At 46.8% G+C, this 17862-nt stretch overlaps 1 protein-coding gene across 2 annotated transcripts in view; it reads right to left on the bottom strand.

Annotated features, from left to right (window-relative positions):
• The window catches only part of ddx10 (DEAD (Asp-Glu-Ala-Asp) box polypeptide 10), a 116454-nt gene that overhangs the window by 13997 nt on the left and 84595 nt on the right, over window positions 1–17862 (bottom strand). Inside the window, exon 17 of one of the 2 annotated variants that reach the window (XM_064352426.1) lies at window positions 1263–1420. In XM_064352426.1, coding sequence (XP_064208496.1) covers window positions 1263–1420 — 158 coding nt within the window. The remainder of the gene's footprint in view (window positions 1–1262; window positions 1421–17862) is intronic. The other variant, XM_064352427.1, reaches the window with a different exon arrangement.

Consider the following 17862-nt stretch of genomic DNA (forward strand, 5'->3'; position numbering starts at 1 on the left):
TTACAATCGAAGTCATTTCCTGCGACAAGACTTTTACCGTTCGGAAAAACAGAGAGAGAACTTGCATCTCTTGATAGTCACAATAAATCGGTTCCTATTAATTTATTTAAAGAATGTGAATCATTGAGACACATTTCTTACAACGTTTTCTCTTAATCAACTGTACTAGTATAAAAGAAATTAATTATTCATTCGTTTGTTTGAGCATACAACACTGATCTGTATTATTTATTTTATACTGTCTTTTTTGTTCATATTTAACAAGGGTGCGAATGTTTTGGAGGGCAGTGAGCTGTGCAAACAATAATCTACTGAATAATGGAACACTGTTCAAGGTTACTGTGGAAAAAATGGCAAAGTGTTCTCATTACACAATTGTAAAAGAACATAAGCATTATATTAGGGATCAAAGTCTTCTTATACTGATTTGCACGTGTGCTTTCTTACATTTAAACCTTGAAGTGACGTCCATCCACTTTTAAAGTGACTTTTTTATGTTGAAAATACAGTATTTGCAAATAAAAAGAGGAAAACTACATACAATCAAGACACTCCAGGGGTCCTAGACTAGGGCAGCCTATAGCAGGCGCCGGTTTTAACAAAAGATGCATTCCACACGGCTTTGACTTGTGTTGAGATTATACAGTCACATCACCTTATGGTGTCCACACCTGAGAGAGATTACCCACAATGCCTTACCCCTAAATCGCTCACCGTGCCCCTCCTCTAACTGGCACCAGCTCAGCAGAAGGGGGCTCAGCTCTCAGAAAAGCAACAGCGATGGCCGAGATAAATCACTCATAAGGCTGAAATCGCCTCTCCGGGAGGGTTTGTGCTTTCTTTTTTTTTTATTGAACGAGATACGCTCACATACCGATAAGCTGATATACTGTGCTTCTGAGCCTCCGCCCGTACGCGTGGCGTACGTTTGCTGATATACGGCTCCCCACAGTCTGACAGTAAACAGAAAGGGACTGACTGACAGCAACACTAGGAGCCGGGGCAAAATTCAATTTCGTTATTTTGCGACTGGAGCAGCCCACAGTAAAAAAAATCCAGGTATTGATATTTTAAGTGAAGTTTATGTAATGGAACAAATTGCAGCCCTTCGGAAGCGCTCCACACACATCAGACTGAGCGTGAACACTCTGTATGGTCCCCCCCCCACCCCCCCCGCTATATTTGTAATTGGCTTCTATTAACATACGTGCTTGCTGAAAGTGTTCTCTGTGTGTTTGATGGAATTAACCCTTTGGACGCACCGTCGTTCCCACCTGTTCTGGTCTTCCGGCTCGGAGTCCACGTGCTTGTCCGGGTCGGGCAGGGAGCTGGGGTCGAACTCTTCCTCGCCGTCGCCGCGGTCCAGGTAGGCCACCGCCTCCTCCTCCTCTTCCTCGCTGTCGGACTCTCCTTTCTGCTCCTGGAAGAGACCGAGGAGCGGATCAGTCACAGAGTAGAGGAGGACAAGGAGAGAGACTTGGATAAAGAACACACTGGGGCATTGGGCTCTAGGGGACAAACACATTACCAGGTAGCTACAAGACACAATGCTGGGCAAGATCACAATGCAGCCAAGGCGTACAATGGAACCATCGTGGTGTTATTTTTTAATCTGCAGTGGGGGATGGTGGTTCTGAATGTCCACGAGAGGCTCGCCATCCCCCCCCCCCCCCCCCCCACCTCCCAGTTCCCACGGTAACCGCCTCCTGCCCCCCCCCCCCTTCCCACAGCGCTCCAGCGAATCTCTCTCGTTACAGCAAGCTGTCTCCCACGGGTGCTGTGCCCACATATCCGCACCAGACCTGGGACGAATAATTCTTTCGAAATATCGTAATGCCTCCCGACGCCAGCGAAGTCCCTGCGGGCTGCCGCCCATTTTGAAAGGAAAAATCTATTTTCATCAGAACTGAGATCTGAGAGCAAAAAACTCCTCTTACATATGACTTGACGTTTCGGGTTAGTGACACGGTTCTTCGAAAAAATCTCAAGGATCTGTAGGATTATTTTCAAAGATTTACATGTATCACAAGAGTAAAAGTACTTTAAATATGCATGTGACCCCCAGGCCCGATCTACATGCATAATGGATCACCATGATGAAAAATAGAATTATTGGCACCAATTCAAGTCATTCCATTCAAACAGCCTATCATAATTGCTTTAGATAAAAATTTTAATCAAATGAAAGTACAATCAAGTTCTACAATGACAGCATGATGATGCGTGACACTTTGGTTCGAAAGAGGAAAAAAAATTATGTTAAAGTTTATTTGGCTGCATTGGAAAGCTTTAAGCATCCTGCAAAACAATGCCCAACACACATAATATTTCAGTAGCAAAATACTGCATGTCACATGTAATGTAACTTTTAAGGGTCCAGTTTACTATTAAGGAAAGTTATTAAACTTGAATCAAAACGATTATCTTGCTCACCAGCTCCATTACAAGATAGGCCTATTCCATAACATAGCATTGAGATTCATTGTCCAATAGCACTCTTAGCACATACATCTGGATACCAGCCATGACAGTACAATGTGCAATCAGTACAGACCAATCAAAACGGCTGTGTCATACCAGGAGAAATAAATCAAGTTAAAAATAAATACCAGTTCGAGGACTTGATTTAACTCAGCAGCCAGCTAAGTAAAAACGTCACTGAAATCAGGCTGAGTGGGCTGCCATCTGAGAATGATTTATTTGCTAACGTACGATAGATCTAAATGTCAAATTATACACTAATGTTATGTTATGCTTGAAATTACTCTACGTAATGGTACATTTAAAAAGCCATGCAGCCAGCTCACAAATAGCATTATTTAGTTAGCTACAATAGCAAGACGGCTAAAATGGTTTGAGCTCGGACACAGAATTTAGCCTATTGTCAGAGCTGCGAGTAGCACAGGGAAGATAACAGAGCTGTTCACTATGAACTCCACCAGCATCTGCCCTTGAACGAAATATCCTAATACGGTCAGTTAATGACCCATGATGCATTGCGCAGGGTCGAGAGCGCAGGGCTTATTTCTTTGGATCAATGCGCTACAGATTCACCGATCCGGAGGCAGGTTGGCTATATATTGTAACAGGCTCAGTCCAATCGGCTGAGTCCGCTACACGGATGATTTAATGTCCAGGGAATATGGGCTCTGGGGTTGAATATTCAGCCGTGGCAGTACGCCCCCTGCGTAGAGATGGGCCCAGTGGTCAGGGCTGAATCCTGAATGAGTTTCCGGGAATCCCGTGGCGTGATGCGCGATTGGATCTAGTGAGGCCCTGGAAGGGGGGGGGGGGGTCCGGTTGACAGTCCTCGCTGAGCAACAGCGCCTCCTGTGGTACGGTATCTGTAACTGCACATGCTAGCTCCGCCACAGTAGCTCAGCAGCTCGGCTGGGCAGGCTGCAGGCTGAAAAGAAATGGTTGGCTGTACGCCCTTTTAAGGACACATGCTAGCGAGCAGCCTAACCCGACCAAAGCGACGGACAGGCCTGCAATTAAAAACCGCGAGCCAAAAGAAAAAAAATATCTGAGATATTTTAAGCAATATGGGCTCTAGAATTCTAGGCACTGAAGTATCCTTAGAGAGAAATCCTGGCGCACTTGTAGTCTACAGACAACAGACAGAATGTTTCACATTCATATCAATTATGGAAATACAAATGGATTATAATAGAAGAGACTAGAATAAAAGTTCTTCAAGCTGTAAAAGGATGATATGATGTTCAAGAACACTCGGTCACACTTCAAAGGCTCGGCTATACTTCAGAAAATCTTTGATGTATATATCTTCGTTAAATTTACCCTGACTTCCAGCATAATATTGAATGATGTGTATAATTTCAGACATATCCATTGTATATTACACATCCTGACTATTCAATAGCTGAAATGAGGACATTGTGTTCAGCCCAATTTCACTGATATCCATTGCTAAACAGACTCCAAAATAACAGGGGGTTCCAGTGCTATGTAACAGTACAGATCTTCCATTGCCATAAAAATACACTTACTGACTCCGCTTAATTTTGAGAAAGTGCATCAAATTGAATGCTTTGCCTCCAGCAGGGGGGAAACGGAACTTAAAATGTTCAGAGCACAGAGTGGAGCTCTGTGGCGCTACCATCCATGAATACTCTGACAGAGCTGCCAAGAGAGATGCTCAACCTCAATTTTTCACAACTCCACACATTTCATGTTGCCACACATTTCCCGTGTTAAGTCAATTATTAGGGTCTCTACTTTATTTCCACGAGAGGTAATTTCAAAATAATAGCTAAGAGACCAGATTTAATTCAGCTTTTAATTAGTATATCAGATTTCCTCGACTGTGTTTACCAGTATGCGGGTACGCTTCTCACACAGAATGCTGGACGCGTGGCGTGGCGCCGGGTAAGGCCCTGAGTCCGTGAAAAGCAGTGACAGCGGCAGCAGCACAGAGAGGCGCGCGCGCGGCGAAGCCCGGGCTCCCACATCAAAGCCTTCCTGGAGCTTCAGATCTCCCAGCATGCCTCTGTCGCCTCTCTGATCTGCCGACGGTTCGCTGGACCTCCACAGCACAGGGCTAAAGGGGTTGATTTTTTTTCTTCTGTTTTTTTACACCGGGGACGAGACGCAACACAAACGGGATGCAACCGAATTGGACGGGGGGAGGAAAAAAAAAAAAAAACTTAACGGACAGCGGTCCTGCGTTCAGGAGCGCGACCACTGTAAATGAGCTTAAAGAAGAACCTCCCCTGCACCTTAAAAATAGAACCGCCAGAGCGCTCCGCGTGAGGAAACAAGAAGGGAAACGCCGGATGAAAGGGAATAAAAAAAAAAACGTACGGAATGTCATTACCCCGAGCGCCGGTTTAAATCATCGCTCGGTAGGGCCTGCGTCTGGGAGCCTTCATTTTCCGTGACGCTTTCGTGGCGAACGTCTGGCCCTGTCGGAGGAGATGCCGGCGAGAGGCAGAAGCCTCTAATAAAAAGAGACGGGGTTAAGAGACCATGTCTCACGCGGGAAAAGCCAAAGTTCCCCCCCAAAAGACATTCAATTTTCGGGCAAAAAATTTACCACAACGGGCGTACATAATTCCCCCTTCTGCCATTGCCACGACCCAGTAATCACAGGGGCTAAGGACCCAAAAGACAACTCATTTTCTTTACCCCCCCCATGAGTATTTTTGAAAAGGGGTTCAAAATGGCGTCCAGGAACCGATATGAAAGTGCTGCGGCGGGACACGTACAGCACACATAGCCAGACGGCCAATCGGAGCGGCTCCTGCCCCTGTCAGCGTTCTCCAGCTGACACAGGAGTGGATGGATGGGACGGCTACAGGTGTTCCATCAGCTCATCCCGGCAGATACCGAAATAACCAATTATTCGTCCGACGGGCAGAATTCCGCTACGGCAAAGGGAGCAAGATAGCCTCCGGCGCAGGGATTAAGTCGTCTGGGGGAAGGGGGGGGTGTTCGTGTTCGCTTTTGAACCGGGCTGCTTCCCCCGATATTTCCACACGGTGTGGGAAACTCTCCAGAGAACACAGGACCGGACCGAAAAGCCTCCCTTTCCTCTACTTCCTGGCTCCTGGATTCCACGCTAACCGCTCGAACGCGTTTCGTTTCGAGAGGCCGCGATCGGCCCGGGAAACGCAAACAGCGTTATCCGCGGGTACCCGCTCAATTAAAGTGTGATGCGAGCAACGCAGGAGGGCTCGTTTACAAGTTTACATAAAAAAACGCGCTCCGGATTATTAAAGTCGGCGGGTTTTCACCCCGGCCGCATTTTAGACGAGGATTAGCACGCATCGACTGCTGCTTGACTGGCAGCCCATTACGCTGCACGGTAATGCCCTTACGCTGGCAGAGTCACAAGGGGAATACTGCCACACTATCTCTCAACAGAAAGCAGTACTTGAACACATTTAATGGAATGATTTTTTTTAAGAGCCAGGCAACTGAAGGAACAGTCTGATATTTCACACGTTCCATATGAACCCTGACTATAAAATATAACATGGTGACACAAGCCCATAAACGTGGAGGAATGTGTCAAAAACTGTCATCAGATTCACCATCTCACTGAGTGGCATATCCAGTTAAGGAACTTTGGAGTCCCAGTCTGGATAAAACCCTGACCATAATCTTCGATCACAGAGTGAAGCAATGAACACCATTCTGGTCAGGTCCACAGGACCCAGGTTGAATTGCTCATGATTGGCACATTCGAACACTGAACATACCAAAAACTACTTGTTTATGTTCCTGCAGGCACTAGAAAGCGGATGAATTAATAAGAAAGCCTCAGTAATTGTAGAATTATATGAGTACTGCACATTTTCTGAAAGGTAACAAGGTCTCTAAATGATACCTGACAGAAGGGGGCATGTCCCTTCCCTTCCCAAATCAAAATATAATTTCATCGTCAGTCAGCTGCCAGTCTGTCACTCTGCAGCAGGAAACACAAGGGACATGAGATGCCGAGACAGCGCGTAGGCAGCTTCATTTCAAACAGCCCCCGATGAGACCAGCCAAAACCACTGGGGAGGCTGCATCAGAGATGAATTAATCTGGTCTGGATGCCCCAGTGGTGAGCCAAAACCACTGGGGAGGCTGCATCAGAGATGAATTAATCTGGTCTGGATGCTCCAGTGGGGAGCTGAGACCACTGGGGGGCTGTATCAGAGATTAATTCATCTGGTCTGGATGCTCCAGTGGGGAGCAGAGACCACTGGGGGGCTGTATCAGAGATGAATTCATCTGGTCTGGATGCTCCAGTGGGGAGCAGAGACCACTGGGAGGCTGTATCAGAGATTAATTCATCTGGTCTGGATGCCCCAGTGGGGAGCAGAGACCACTGGGAGGCTGTATCAGAGATGAATTAATCTGGTCTGGATGCTCCAGTGGGAAGCAGAGACCACTGGGAGGCTGTATCAGAGATGAATGCATCTGGTCTGGATGCTCCAGAGGGTATTCCCCTGATCCCCTACTCTCCAGGTTTCTCTGAATCCCCGGATTATCAGCATTTCTTCGAGGACCGGGCTGGGGTACACATAAAGGGGGTTATAGTGCACCCCCTTTGTGTGTAGCCCAATTTGCGTCTTGTGAACTGGAGGGCAGCATCAAACGGTCTTCATCCACAGTCTCTAATAATACTCTCTTGACATTCTTGAATAAAGCAGAGGGCAAATTTGTGGATTTAATTACAACAGTTTTGCCAAGGCAACCCTCAGCGCAAACAGCGCTGTGTGCTACAAATCCCTTTTCAACAAAATCTCCAGGTAATCTCTTAGGGAAAAGAAGTCAAGGAGATTTGTGTGTTCAAACAGAGAGCGGCCCCATGACTGTTTGTAAAAGGTCCATGTATGCAGATTGAAAAAATGCTTCAACTGGAAAAGACCTTTGAATTTCTGACACAACAAAGGCTCAGCACTTCACACATAGTCAGAGTGCATGTCCATAAACATGCATTCAAGTGAACACTCCCGTGTTCAGTCAGGGGGGACAATAAATGCCCACCTATAAAAAGGTCACTTCTCAAAGGAACCACGAGTGTCACACTTGTTTGCTGACAATACCCAGCAGGTCTGTGGAGGACAGAGATAAACTACTGATAAGATCAAAAAACAAACAAAAAAAAAACTTCACATAGAGGCAACCACCTGGGTTTCCTAATTTTCCAATAACCCTATCTAGGAAGCTGAGAGCTGTATTGATCAGCATTAAACCAAAAAAACAAAAATAAAATAAAAACCCAGAGCAGTATGGGACAAGCTCATAAAAGGAGGTCTTCAACACTGGCCGTTACACCCACTGAACAGACTTGACAGGTTTTGCCAGAGACAAGAAAGAAAAAAAAACAAAAGAAAATGAAAAATAGAAAATGAAAAAAAAAAATCAATGGATTGACACTGACGGACAACCCACGACGGAGACATCAAACGGAGAATTCCTCTCCAACTGGGAGTGAAATTACGGCGAGGGGAAGGAGAGAGAGAAACGGAGGACGTTAAACAACCGGTGGCATTTTTAAGACTTTTACAGCCGAGCGAGCTTTCGGCCAGCCTCCGAGGACCTCAGCTGCGGCTCCGCGCTCTCTCCGCAGCGCGCATTCGATTCCGTGTCAGCGGTAATCCCGTTCACAGGGGAACCGCCTTCCTCCATTTTACACAGGCCTAAATTAAGCCCATCCCGTCCACAGAGAGTTCTATAAATAGGCAGACAGCACGTTACGATTCGAGAAATTCGGTTCTCAAACATCATGGAAAGCGCCACCATTTTGTCTACTTAAGAGATAAGCAAGGAATGACTGAGGTCTTCTTTCATAGCATGAACACATAGTCTAAAAAACGCAGGGGCTTGTAAGCACTACGAGCGGTTTCTATTCGACCAATGACATGCAGCGCAAGGACTCTGAAAGCTAAGCTTGTTTCAATAGGCGATAGAAAGATAGCACTTGAAACAGCGCAGCACGCAGTTAAGACTTTCCTTCAGGGCTGTTTAAAACAAGCAACCGATAACAGTTGCTACAGCAAAAGAGAACCATGATGATGCACCAAACAGAGTTCTGCCTGCAGCGGGATCCACTGTCACAGGAAAATGTGCCTTAATCACACAGTGTCAGCTGATTTGTTTAAAGCTTTTCCCTCGTCCTGTCTGCAGGCGAGATTTGAAAAGCCACGCAGTTCGAAAGAATGCTTACGACGTGGTACAACACATCACACACGGAGAATGCCCCGGAGTCCCCAAACACGGCAGGAACAGAGAGCGTATTGTATTCTCAGCGGCTCCTAAAGGTCGTTCCTCGGGACTTTGATTCCTGGTCTTTGTAGTCACCTTCTCGTCTCGTCAAACGGGACGTTTGGGAGAGCGATGGGGTTTTTTTTTTCATGAATTATCAGCCTCTCCAGACTATTCGGGCGCTCATCTCCACATTGAAAGTTCTGTCTTCCTTGCGCACGTCCCACTTTAACATGTCATGAGTTGTTCATGAAAAGGAGAGAATAAGTGCAACATTGTGGGAGCGGACCTTCAGTGCGGATATACTGCCAGAGACACCCATTAGCCAACAGAACCTCCTTTAGCGAGGAGTCGGACGAAGGGAAGACACACAGGAGATGGGTACCCGGTGAGCTTGTGACGTGTGCGAAGACTGACGTCCCCGTCGACTTCTGGGAACCACTTCATCTCAGATTCAGCGGCTCGTGGTTCCCATTTGTGCTGTGCCCTCCCCCTGGGATTCCAGCCTGACCTGGAATTATCTTCAATTTTCAGTATCTTTATCCGAGGGTCACCTTCTTGGGAGAAGAAGTCTGTGCGCTCCATTTAAAAAAAAAATTTTTTTTTTGGACACCCCACTTATGGAGTTAAGACACGTCCCTCGTTCACTCGCTCGCCCGCTTGCTCTGTGACTCTCGCCCTCGGCGGCCGAGCGGCTCCAACCGCAATAACGGCTTTTCGGGGAGGGGGGCGAAGAGGCCGGCGGAGCGCTCGTATCAACCGCGCCACAGCGACCGCGGCCCGAGCGGCTTACCGGAAAAGGGCCCCGCGGGTCCCCCGACCTCAAATTTAACCGAGGAACACATTTATTTTAAACCCCTTTTCCGCTTCGTCCCCGGCTTCGGCTCGTAATCGAAAACAGCGGCTCTGAAGTTAGCGCTGTGGGTGGCGGCGGGGCCTTAGCCTAGCCTAGCCCGCGCTGGTGGTGAGCGCTCAGCCGCTCAGGGGTCCTCGGGTTTTTTTGTTTCCGGAAACGCAATGCGTTTTTTGTGCACTTCCTGAGCCGGACCCGCTCAGGCTTGAGCCACACAAACGGTCCTCTCAAGACCGCCGGATACTGACGGTTCGCAGCCCGCGCTCGAGAATTATATTTCATTTCCAAGGTCCATTGCAATTTCTAAACGCTCATTACATTGATTTGTACTTACTGTCGCGCAGGATCTGATGAGAAACCTTTCTTTTCGCCCTTAATACCAGCGACTGACTGACCTGTCCAATTACCCAAGCTTGTTTTGATACAAAGGCCCCATCTAAAAAAAGGGCCTTGTCATTAAACATATTTATGGAAGCCATTATTTTGCAATTCAATCGCGATCATTCATTCACACGGCAAGGCATACGTTATGCCGATCAGTGCCTCATTCCAATCAAGGAATCGACTTCCCACAAATTTTCCATCAGTACATTGGTAACGATTACATGTCAGTGGCTGCGGCATTGCCGTACGTTTACATCCACAACGGCCTCCATTCAACTCTGGTCCCCATTCGTGTTCTCTAATCAAAATGTCTGCTGAAGGACTGTGCTGTCCAGAAAAGATGGTCCAGAAAATCCAGAGGTTTCAAGATTTTTTTACATATAACTTTCATCCTGCAGGCTGGCCAATACCTGGATGCAAAGGTGATTACATTTCCCCATACAATCAACTGCCATGAAATGCATCTACTTATTCTGAATTTACCAGAATGCATGGTATTCATGAGTGAGATGCCAGATAATGCACTTACATGGGGATAGGGTCCGGTCCACACTTCACTAATGTAATCACACATTGCATATAGATCAAAGAAGCAGAAAGCTTTTAAACCTGCAAATCTTCACACCACATGAACTATTTCGATTAAAAACATTACACCACTCAGAAGCAAAAATATTGAATTTCCGTTCTAACCTGAAAATGATTCAGACCTTTTCATGGTTCAAAAAGTAAGGTTCGCATTTCATGCATAAAAGGAAGGCTTTCAGAGAGTGAAAAATAAGATTTGTGTCTGCGGAGACCACTGTGTTTCAAGTTGAGAGGCTGAACCAGACTTTACGTTGAAGAGAAGATCATCCAGATGTTCGTAGTCAATATTTCAGAAGGAAGACAAACGCGATGGCTCTGGGGGACTGGAATGATTCGACGCTCTCTTGTGATTCAGCGGGTGCTAAACGGAAGCTGTTTTACCCCCCTTTTTTAAACATACAGAACAGAAAGCGAGAGGGGGACCGTCCTCAATTTGTCCAGCCGGCCTCACAGAGGAGAGCAGGGGATTTTGGCCGCGCGGTGCAATCGAACCCCGTCGGGAGGGAGCTGGCCTTGCGACGCCTGTTTAAAATTCCGCAGCCGGCCGCTCGCGGTGAGAAACATTCGCGTCCGCGTGACCCGCATGAAAATAGAACTCTTCTGTTTTTTTCCCCCCCTCCATCAAGCTGACATCGTCGGGGATTTTAAACAGACTTTACCGTTCGGCAGTTATGTAGACAAAAAAAAAAAAAACAGGAGCTCCACGTGCGTGTGCAATAATGAAGCTCACTGACACTCAGTTAACACAAACCTCTTTTACCCGCCGAATGAAAGCCATACTATAAAAAATACCGCTTTGGATAACAGCGTCTGCTAAGTGATCTTCGTGTCATTTTCAGTAATGAAGGCATCATTATGCTTCATTACTGAACATTCTCTTTCTCTGTCAGTGAGAGGAAAAAGCTCTCGGAAGTGTACACCTCCTACATACCAAAGTTTTCCTTCCCTGTCTGAGACCAGGGGTAGTTTTATGGTGTGAAAATGATTAATTATGAGGAATCCTGAAGCTGAAGTTTTGGGCCTCTCTACGGCCAATGTCCTATTAAAAGTGTTACCTCACATATTGTGTCCAGTCAAACGAAGGTTGGGCGGTGCTTCGGAAAACCAGCTTCTGAGGTCTCCTCTGAGAAGACATGATGATGGCTGTTTATTTGCCCTGCTCCGCAGACAGATTCCCATAATGCACTGCTGTGAGTGTCATATATGCCCTACCTTCAGTATCAGTATCATATATATCATATATCTTCAGTGTTGTTGTAGATATTTGACAGTGGTTTCACCAATCATTCAACCTTTTTCTTTTTTTTCTTTTCTGACTGTCCAGGCTCCCAGCATTCTCTCACAGCCAGACAAACCTGGCTGATATCAAAGGGATCCTCTCTTGCTGCTCCTTGACTGACGCTTCATGCTGGTTACACTTGCCTCGCCCCCACAAAGAGAACGTAGTTCATTCTTTGAGTAAAGACTAGTCAATTACACCCCAGTCCCACATTTCCTCTAGCCTGAGAGGGGCTTTCAAGAAGAACTGCTGGGATTGGTGGTACCCTGCCAATAGGATTCCTTTGATCATATTAACTGTTAGATATTCCTGAGTGGAGAATACCGTTTTAGGACATTCTGTACATAAAAGTGTAGAAATTATGATGTATTAAACACCAGGTAAGAATGTAAAGCGTTCACCCAAAATGTCAAGATGAAATGACCTCAACAGCACTGTTGGTAACATCTGCACTGATGCAACCATGGTTAGGGGACAACCCTAAACACACAGCTGTGTTTTTTTAAGACGGTCAGAGCTCATGCAATAAATTTCATGCACATATTTACCTTTATACTCCAGACTGTCATCAGACTTTCTCACTCAAACATCCTCTCACATGCTAACACAACACAGCCCCCATTCTCATTTACAAACTTCGTGCTAACACCTTCTTCATTCATAATGTTCCTCTAACATGCTAACAGCTCTTCACAATTCATAAATATTCACCTACATGCTAACACCTCCATTCTCATTCACCTCTACTCACATGCGAACAACACCTCCTGTTCACACTACGAGACTTATCAAGTGTACCCAATTTTTAAAAAAGTCTAATTAGGATAAATGTAAAGATAATTGCAATATGGTTCAGGTTCTTAAAAAAAAAAAAAAATAATAATAATAATTGGTTTAAAGATTGGAACGTTCTCTCGATAAAGATCCCACTGGTTTTGAAGCCCAGTCACCAGTTTCAGAATGCTGACAGGATAGTTAGTGTTCTTAGTTTTTACCACCAGAAGGATTTACAACCTTGAGCGTAGTTTCCGCGGTTAATTAAACTGGCCTCCACTTCGTTGGACAGCAAAGTGCAGCCAGAAAAACGCCTGGCTGTGTTCTTCACAAAAAAAACCCCCCAACAAACAGACAAACAGCACAGGTAAAAAGGCACCTCAAATTACCGCACTTCCTCACGTTACATAACTCTGCTCCTGGAGGGCAGACACCGTGCAGTGACACAATGCGTTAGCATGGGACTGATCACGTACCGCAGGCAGGTCGAGCGCTGTTCCCACAGGCACCGTTGGGGGAGGTTTTAAGCGGAGGGAGCGACCCGCGCATGCAGGGGGGACAAACAGTGGCGCAGCAGGCACAATTAGACACCCTCCACCGGGAGCCAGGGGGTGACTCTCATTACTACAGCAGCAAGGCGCTTTTCAGCCAAGCAGGACCAGTGCTGTTTGTGTATCCAGGATACGCGGCAAAAGGCCTCACTTGCTCCAGAGTGTTTTTTTTTGTTTAAATCTCTATATATAATGCTCTCTTTCACTCTCTCACTCGGCACACACACACAGAAACACGCACACGTATGCACACACACACACACACGCACAGAAAGGCACGCACACAAACACGCACGCACGCACGCACACACACACAGACACTCAAAGAAACACATGCGCACACATGCACACACACACTTCTAAAACAGAGCACACGGTTGTCCACACTAAGCCTCTTCTTCAGAGCGGGGGTGGGGGGAAAGGAGAGGGCCATCCATCGAGCGCGAATGACAATCGCAGACTTCCAGGTTGAGCTCCCGGATCCCGCAGGGAAAACGCACCGCGTTTCATTAGGACAGGGACGTCAGCGCCAGCTTCAGCTGAGCCGGGGTAACAAACAGGCCTGGCCCTGTTCCAGGGGGAGCGCGTGCGGTGCGCGCCAGGGGGACGCGCTACAAACCCCCCGGTCCTACCTGCTCCGCCCGCCCGCCCACCCACAGCGAATCACGCGTGACGCTCCGCACGCCCTGCGCCTCAGCACGGAACACCACCGCGCCGCTCCGTCCCTCTGGGACCCTCCCGAGCGTCATCCGTGGCGAGGAGGAGAGAGACATGCTCACACACGGAGAAAATACACCGTGTTTCCATTGGATACTGGCACCGAAGCCCACTGTTGCACATCCCGTGTTTATTTACGTATTCATCGTTCTGTACGCCTGCTGCTGCAGTATGCTTACTCTCCACACCGCAGTTTAATAAAACTGCCAGGTATGACCTTAAAGACGTACCCAGAAATATGAAATGTAATTAATTCCAACCGCAAATGCCTGGAGCAGAGCTGTTTCTGCCCTTGTACCACCAGAGGATCTATTCATAACCGCTAACTGCACATAGCATGGTAGACTGGCACTACCCCTACTCCCAGTTGCAGTATTTACTTTTTTTTCGTGCCTAAATACTGCAAATTTGGGCCTAAGGATGGTAAAGCAAGTGCTATTAAAATGATGTGTTCTTGTTACTCTTTACAGTAGGCTTAGCCCAGCAGTTAAATACAATATTCATTTAAACGTATAGATCAAAATAAAGACGTCCCAATGTGCTAAATGTTGGAGATGTCAGTTGGCAAAAAGGAGAAAATGGTGTCAGGAGGCAGAGAAAAGGGCTGCAATGCACTACCAAAATCTTAAATGCGGAGAATATCTAGAGAGGGAGATGCATCAATTGGGAAATAACTGCTCTCCACAGCCTGGTAGGTCTGTCGGGCACCAGGGCCCAAACGCACATTTGCTCAGCAGTTAGCTCCCAAAAAAAAAAAAAGAGAAAAAAAAAGCCAAGCCACCAATTCCCTGAACCCAGAGTATTCCAAGTTTATCTCGGGGAGACTCACACACCGAGGACGTGCTTCGGGGTTCAGAAGCACCGGGTCAGAAGCGTCTGAGACACGAACAAACGAAACGTCTGATGTCGGGAACGACACACAATTTCACATTACGATTCACCCGCGGGGTTCCCCTCAAAAATAAGGACCACGATGGAAATAAGCCATTAGCTTTACTGTGTCTATCCTTGATAGTTTTTTTAAAGATCAAACTCAGATGCAGTTCCTTTAAAATTCGAAAAATCAACCAATCAATCAATCATCATAATCTACTCCGAGCGGCTAGCGTTGTTAGCGTGAGAAGAGGGTGCCGCTAACACGCCGAATCGGTACGAAGGCCGAACGCCCGCGGCCGTGGCGCCTCCGATGCGCCTCGCGCTCTCCTTAAGATTCCAAAGGGGCCGTCCTAAGCCTTCGCCGGAGAGCTCGTTCCGTTTCCCGGACGTCATCCCCGTCTGCACGAACGAACCCGGGCCGGATAATGCGATGCAGCGACTTGCAAATGCTACACCAGAGATGAATATTTAAATGACTCAAACAGTCTGTCATTTGGGGGGAAATGGGAGGGGAGGGGAGGTTGGGGGGGGGGGGGGGCATGCCACTTTAAAATGTTGGGTTGTTACACATGAATTATTCATGAGATCTACATCTGCAGCAAGAAGCAGAGGAGCCTGTTTTAGTCAATACGTTTCACAATGGGCAAGGCGGCTGGAAAAGAATATCAATGCTGTTGATACTATACTGTTCTACTAATACTATAAAATCTGCTTATGAATTTGGTAGCACTTTACAATCAGGTGCCGTTAAATTACATGAGCTGATGCATTAATTAACCTGAACAAAGAATGAACCAAACTATTAACAAGGTATTTGTTAACTAGGAGAAATAATTTATCACGTTCCATTCTCACAACATCGGTGTATTTTCGCAAGTGTTTGTCGAAGGAACCACTGTAAATACAGCATGCTTTAACAGAGCCCCAACAACCTGTATTTCCATACAACGAACCACATTTAACCTGAAGTGGCAGAATCAGTTATGTTTATAATACGGTCTTGAATTCTTTTATTTTGCTGATACCATATTCCCTAGTTTATTGGCACATTCATTTCACATTTTTAGCAATGCCACGAAAAAGCCACTCGAAAACAAACATAAAACTTAACCGCACAGGGAGGGCAGAGCCAGTTTGTGTCAGTTGACAGCACAGAGTGAAAATGGAATCGATATTCCTTAAAATACACTGCTGGAAGGTGCTTTTCTCTCAGCACTGAGCCAGCGTCATTAATCGATAAAATAACAAAGGCAATTGGGTGTAAAAAAAAAAAAAAAAATTCATAAAAAAAAAAATCTATCAATAGTCAATCAATATTTAAAGATGGCATATTTCCTGGTCAATAAGCATGCACACGCAGGGCCTACATGCCAAGCTAGCAGTCGTACATGCACTGACACTGTAGGGAGTTGCACGTAACTTGGAGGCCACACATGCCTCCACTGCGTAAATTCAAAGTGCACATTTTCAGTTGCAGTTCTTCGGGCGCTGGGAGAAGATAAGCTATTTTAGGCCTCGCTGCACAACAGTTTAAAAGGTGCATCTCATGAAAAGAGACGGCGAGAAAAAGAATTCGCTGGTGGCGCTGCGCGGGCGAGATACTGCCGGTAATTACCCATAATGCACTCAAATCATCTGTGCGTGCAGCATCTGACACGATTCCCTATCTCAATAGCCTTGAAAGTATTAGATCATGCTGCAGCTCTGTGGGGGAAGGGGGAGTCTCTCCTGAGATGCTCATCCAGGTGGTTGCCATAGCGCAGACTGACCTTCTTCACCATTGTGACATCACTGACTCCAGCCAGGGCTACTTCCTTAGCTGAGAACGAGTGGAAAAAGCTGCCATGTCACCTGTAGTGTTGGAAACAGTCCTTGTGAGTGCTTGCAGCACCAGGCCTCAGCTGCAGGGCTGTTTGTGCAAATGCAGCCAACGCAACATAAACAAGCAAAAAAGCGGTGGCCTGCCCAAAAAGTTATTCGCAAGTAAACGGCAAACATTACGACGCGAACAAGCCAGCGCACTCCGAGAAAGGATCTAATTCAGCGCTAATGTTTTTTAACAACCACTACCCTGCAGCAGGATGCTGAGGGAATGCATTGTTCTTTTATTGATGACTCGGAGTAAAGAGCGCATTAATAAACCGCACTCCCGGGAGGCAGAGCATTAAAGTTCTCAGGAGGCATGTTTACAGATGATGCACACTCAGAACAGTCATGCACACAGTGAGGAGAGAGACGGTGTGTGAACACGGGGGGGGGGGGAGATGGTGAAGAGCTGCAATTAATTAAGAGCATCAGTCACCCTTTGGTATTTGTAAAAAGACACATGGGCGAATGGGGTCTTTTTTCACTGGTGTGTGTGTGTGTGTGTGTGAGAGCATTAATGATCTCTGCATTTAAGGGAGGGGAGCTGGAAAGGGCAGAGCGCGGGAGACGCGGGAGGTCAGGGCCGTTCCGGGGAGACCGGTGGACGGCGATCCATCTTTATTACCGCTGCGGCGGGGGCTGGAGGCCGCAAGAAGGCTGGCCAGGGCATGGCGTGTTCTCCAGATAGGGGAGGGGGGGGGCGGAGCACGGCGGCATCGATCTGCGGCTCCTTTAAGGGGTCGTTCGGCAGACCTAATTCGCAACTTTATCTTCGGAAACTACAGAACTCCACGTCATAAACTACAAACCCCAGGTTCCATCACGATGCATCGGAGGGGAATCAGTCATAAGCCTGAGTGCAGAAAATGACCCTGAAGGGCAAATAAAAAATAAAATAAAAAATTTTAAACGCCCCAAACATTCTCATGACGGCGGACGCCGCACGGAGAGACACGCTAGCAGAGATAATGATTATTGAGACCCGGCTTCCTGCTCGGATTGAATTTACGGACATCAATTAAGAATTAATGGCTTCGTTGCATTCCCTGAAATGCACACAATTAGAGGCATTTAAGTGCATTAGGAAGACAGGAGAGACAGAGAAGGAAAAAAAAACGGCGGAAAAAAAACCACACCACCACAGGAAGAGAGGAAAGAGGAGGAGGATAACAGCGCGATCGTCTCAGCAGCTGCACGTCATCCGCAGATGTGAGCGCTCGGCCGGAAGCATATGGCGGGAGGCACCTGCTACG

The sequence above is a fragment of the Anguilla rostrata genome, chromosome 9, assembly GCF_018555375.3.
Source record: "Anguilla rostrata isolate EN2019 chromosome 9, ASM1855537v3, whole genome shotgun sequence".
In the NCBI taxonomy this organism is placed as follows: domain Eukaryota; kingdom Metazoa; phylum Chordata; class Actinopteri; order Anguilliformes; family Anguillidae; genus Anguilla; species Anguilla rostrata.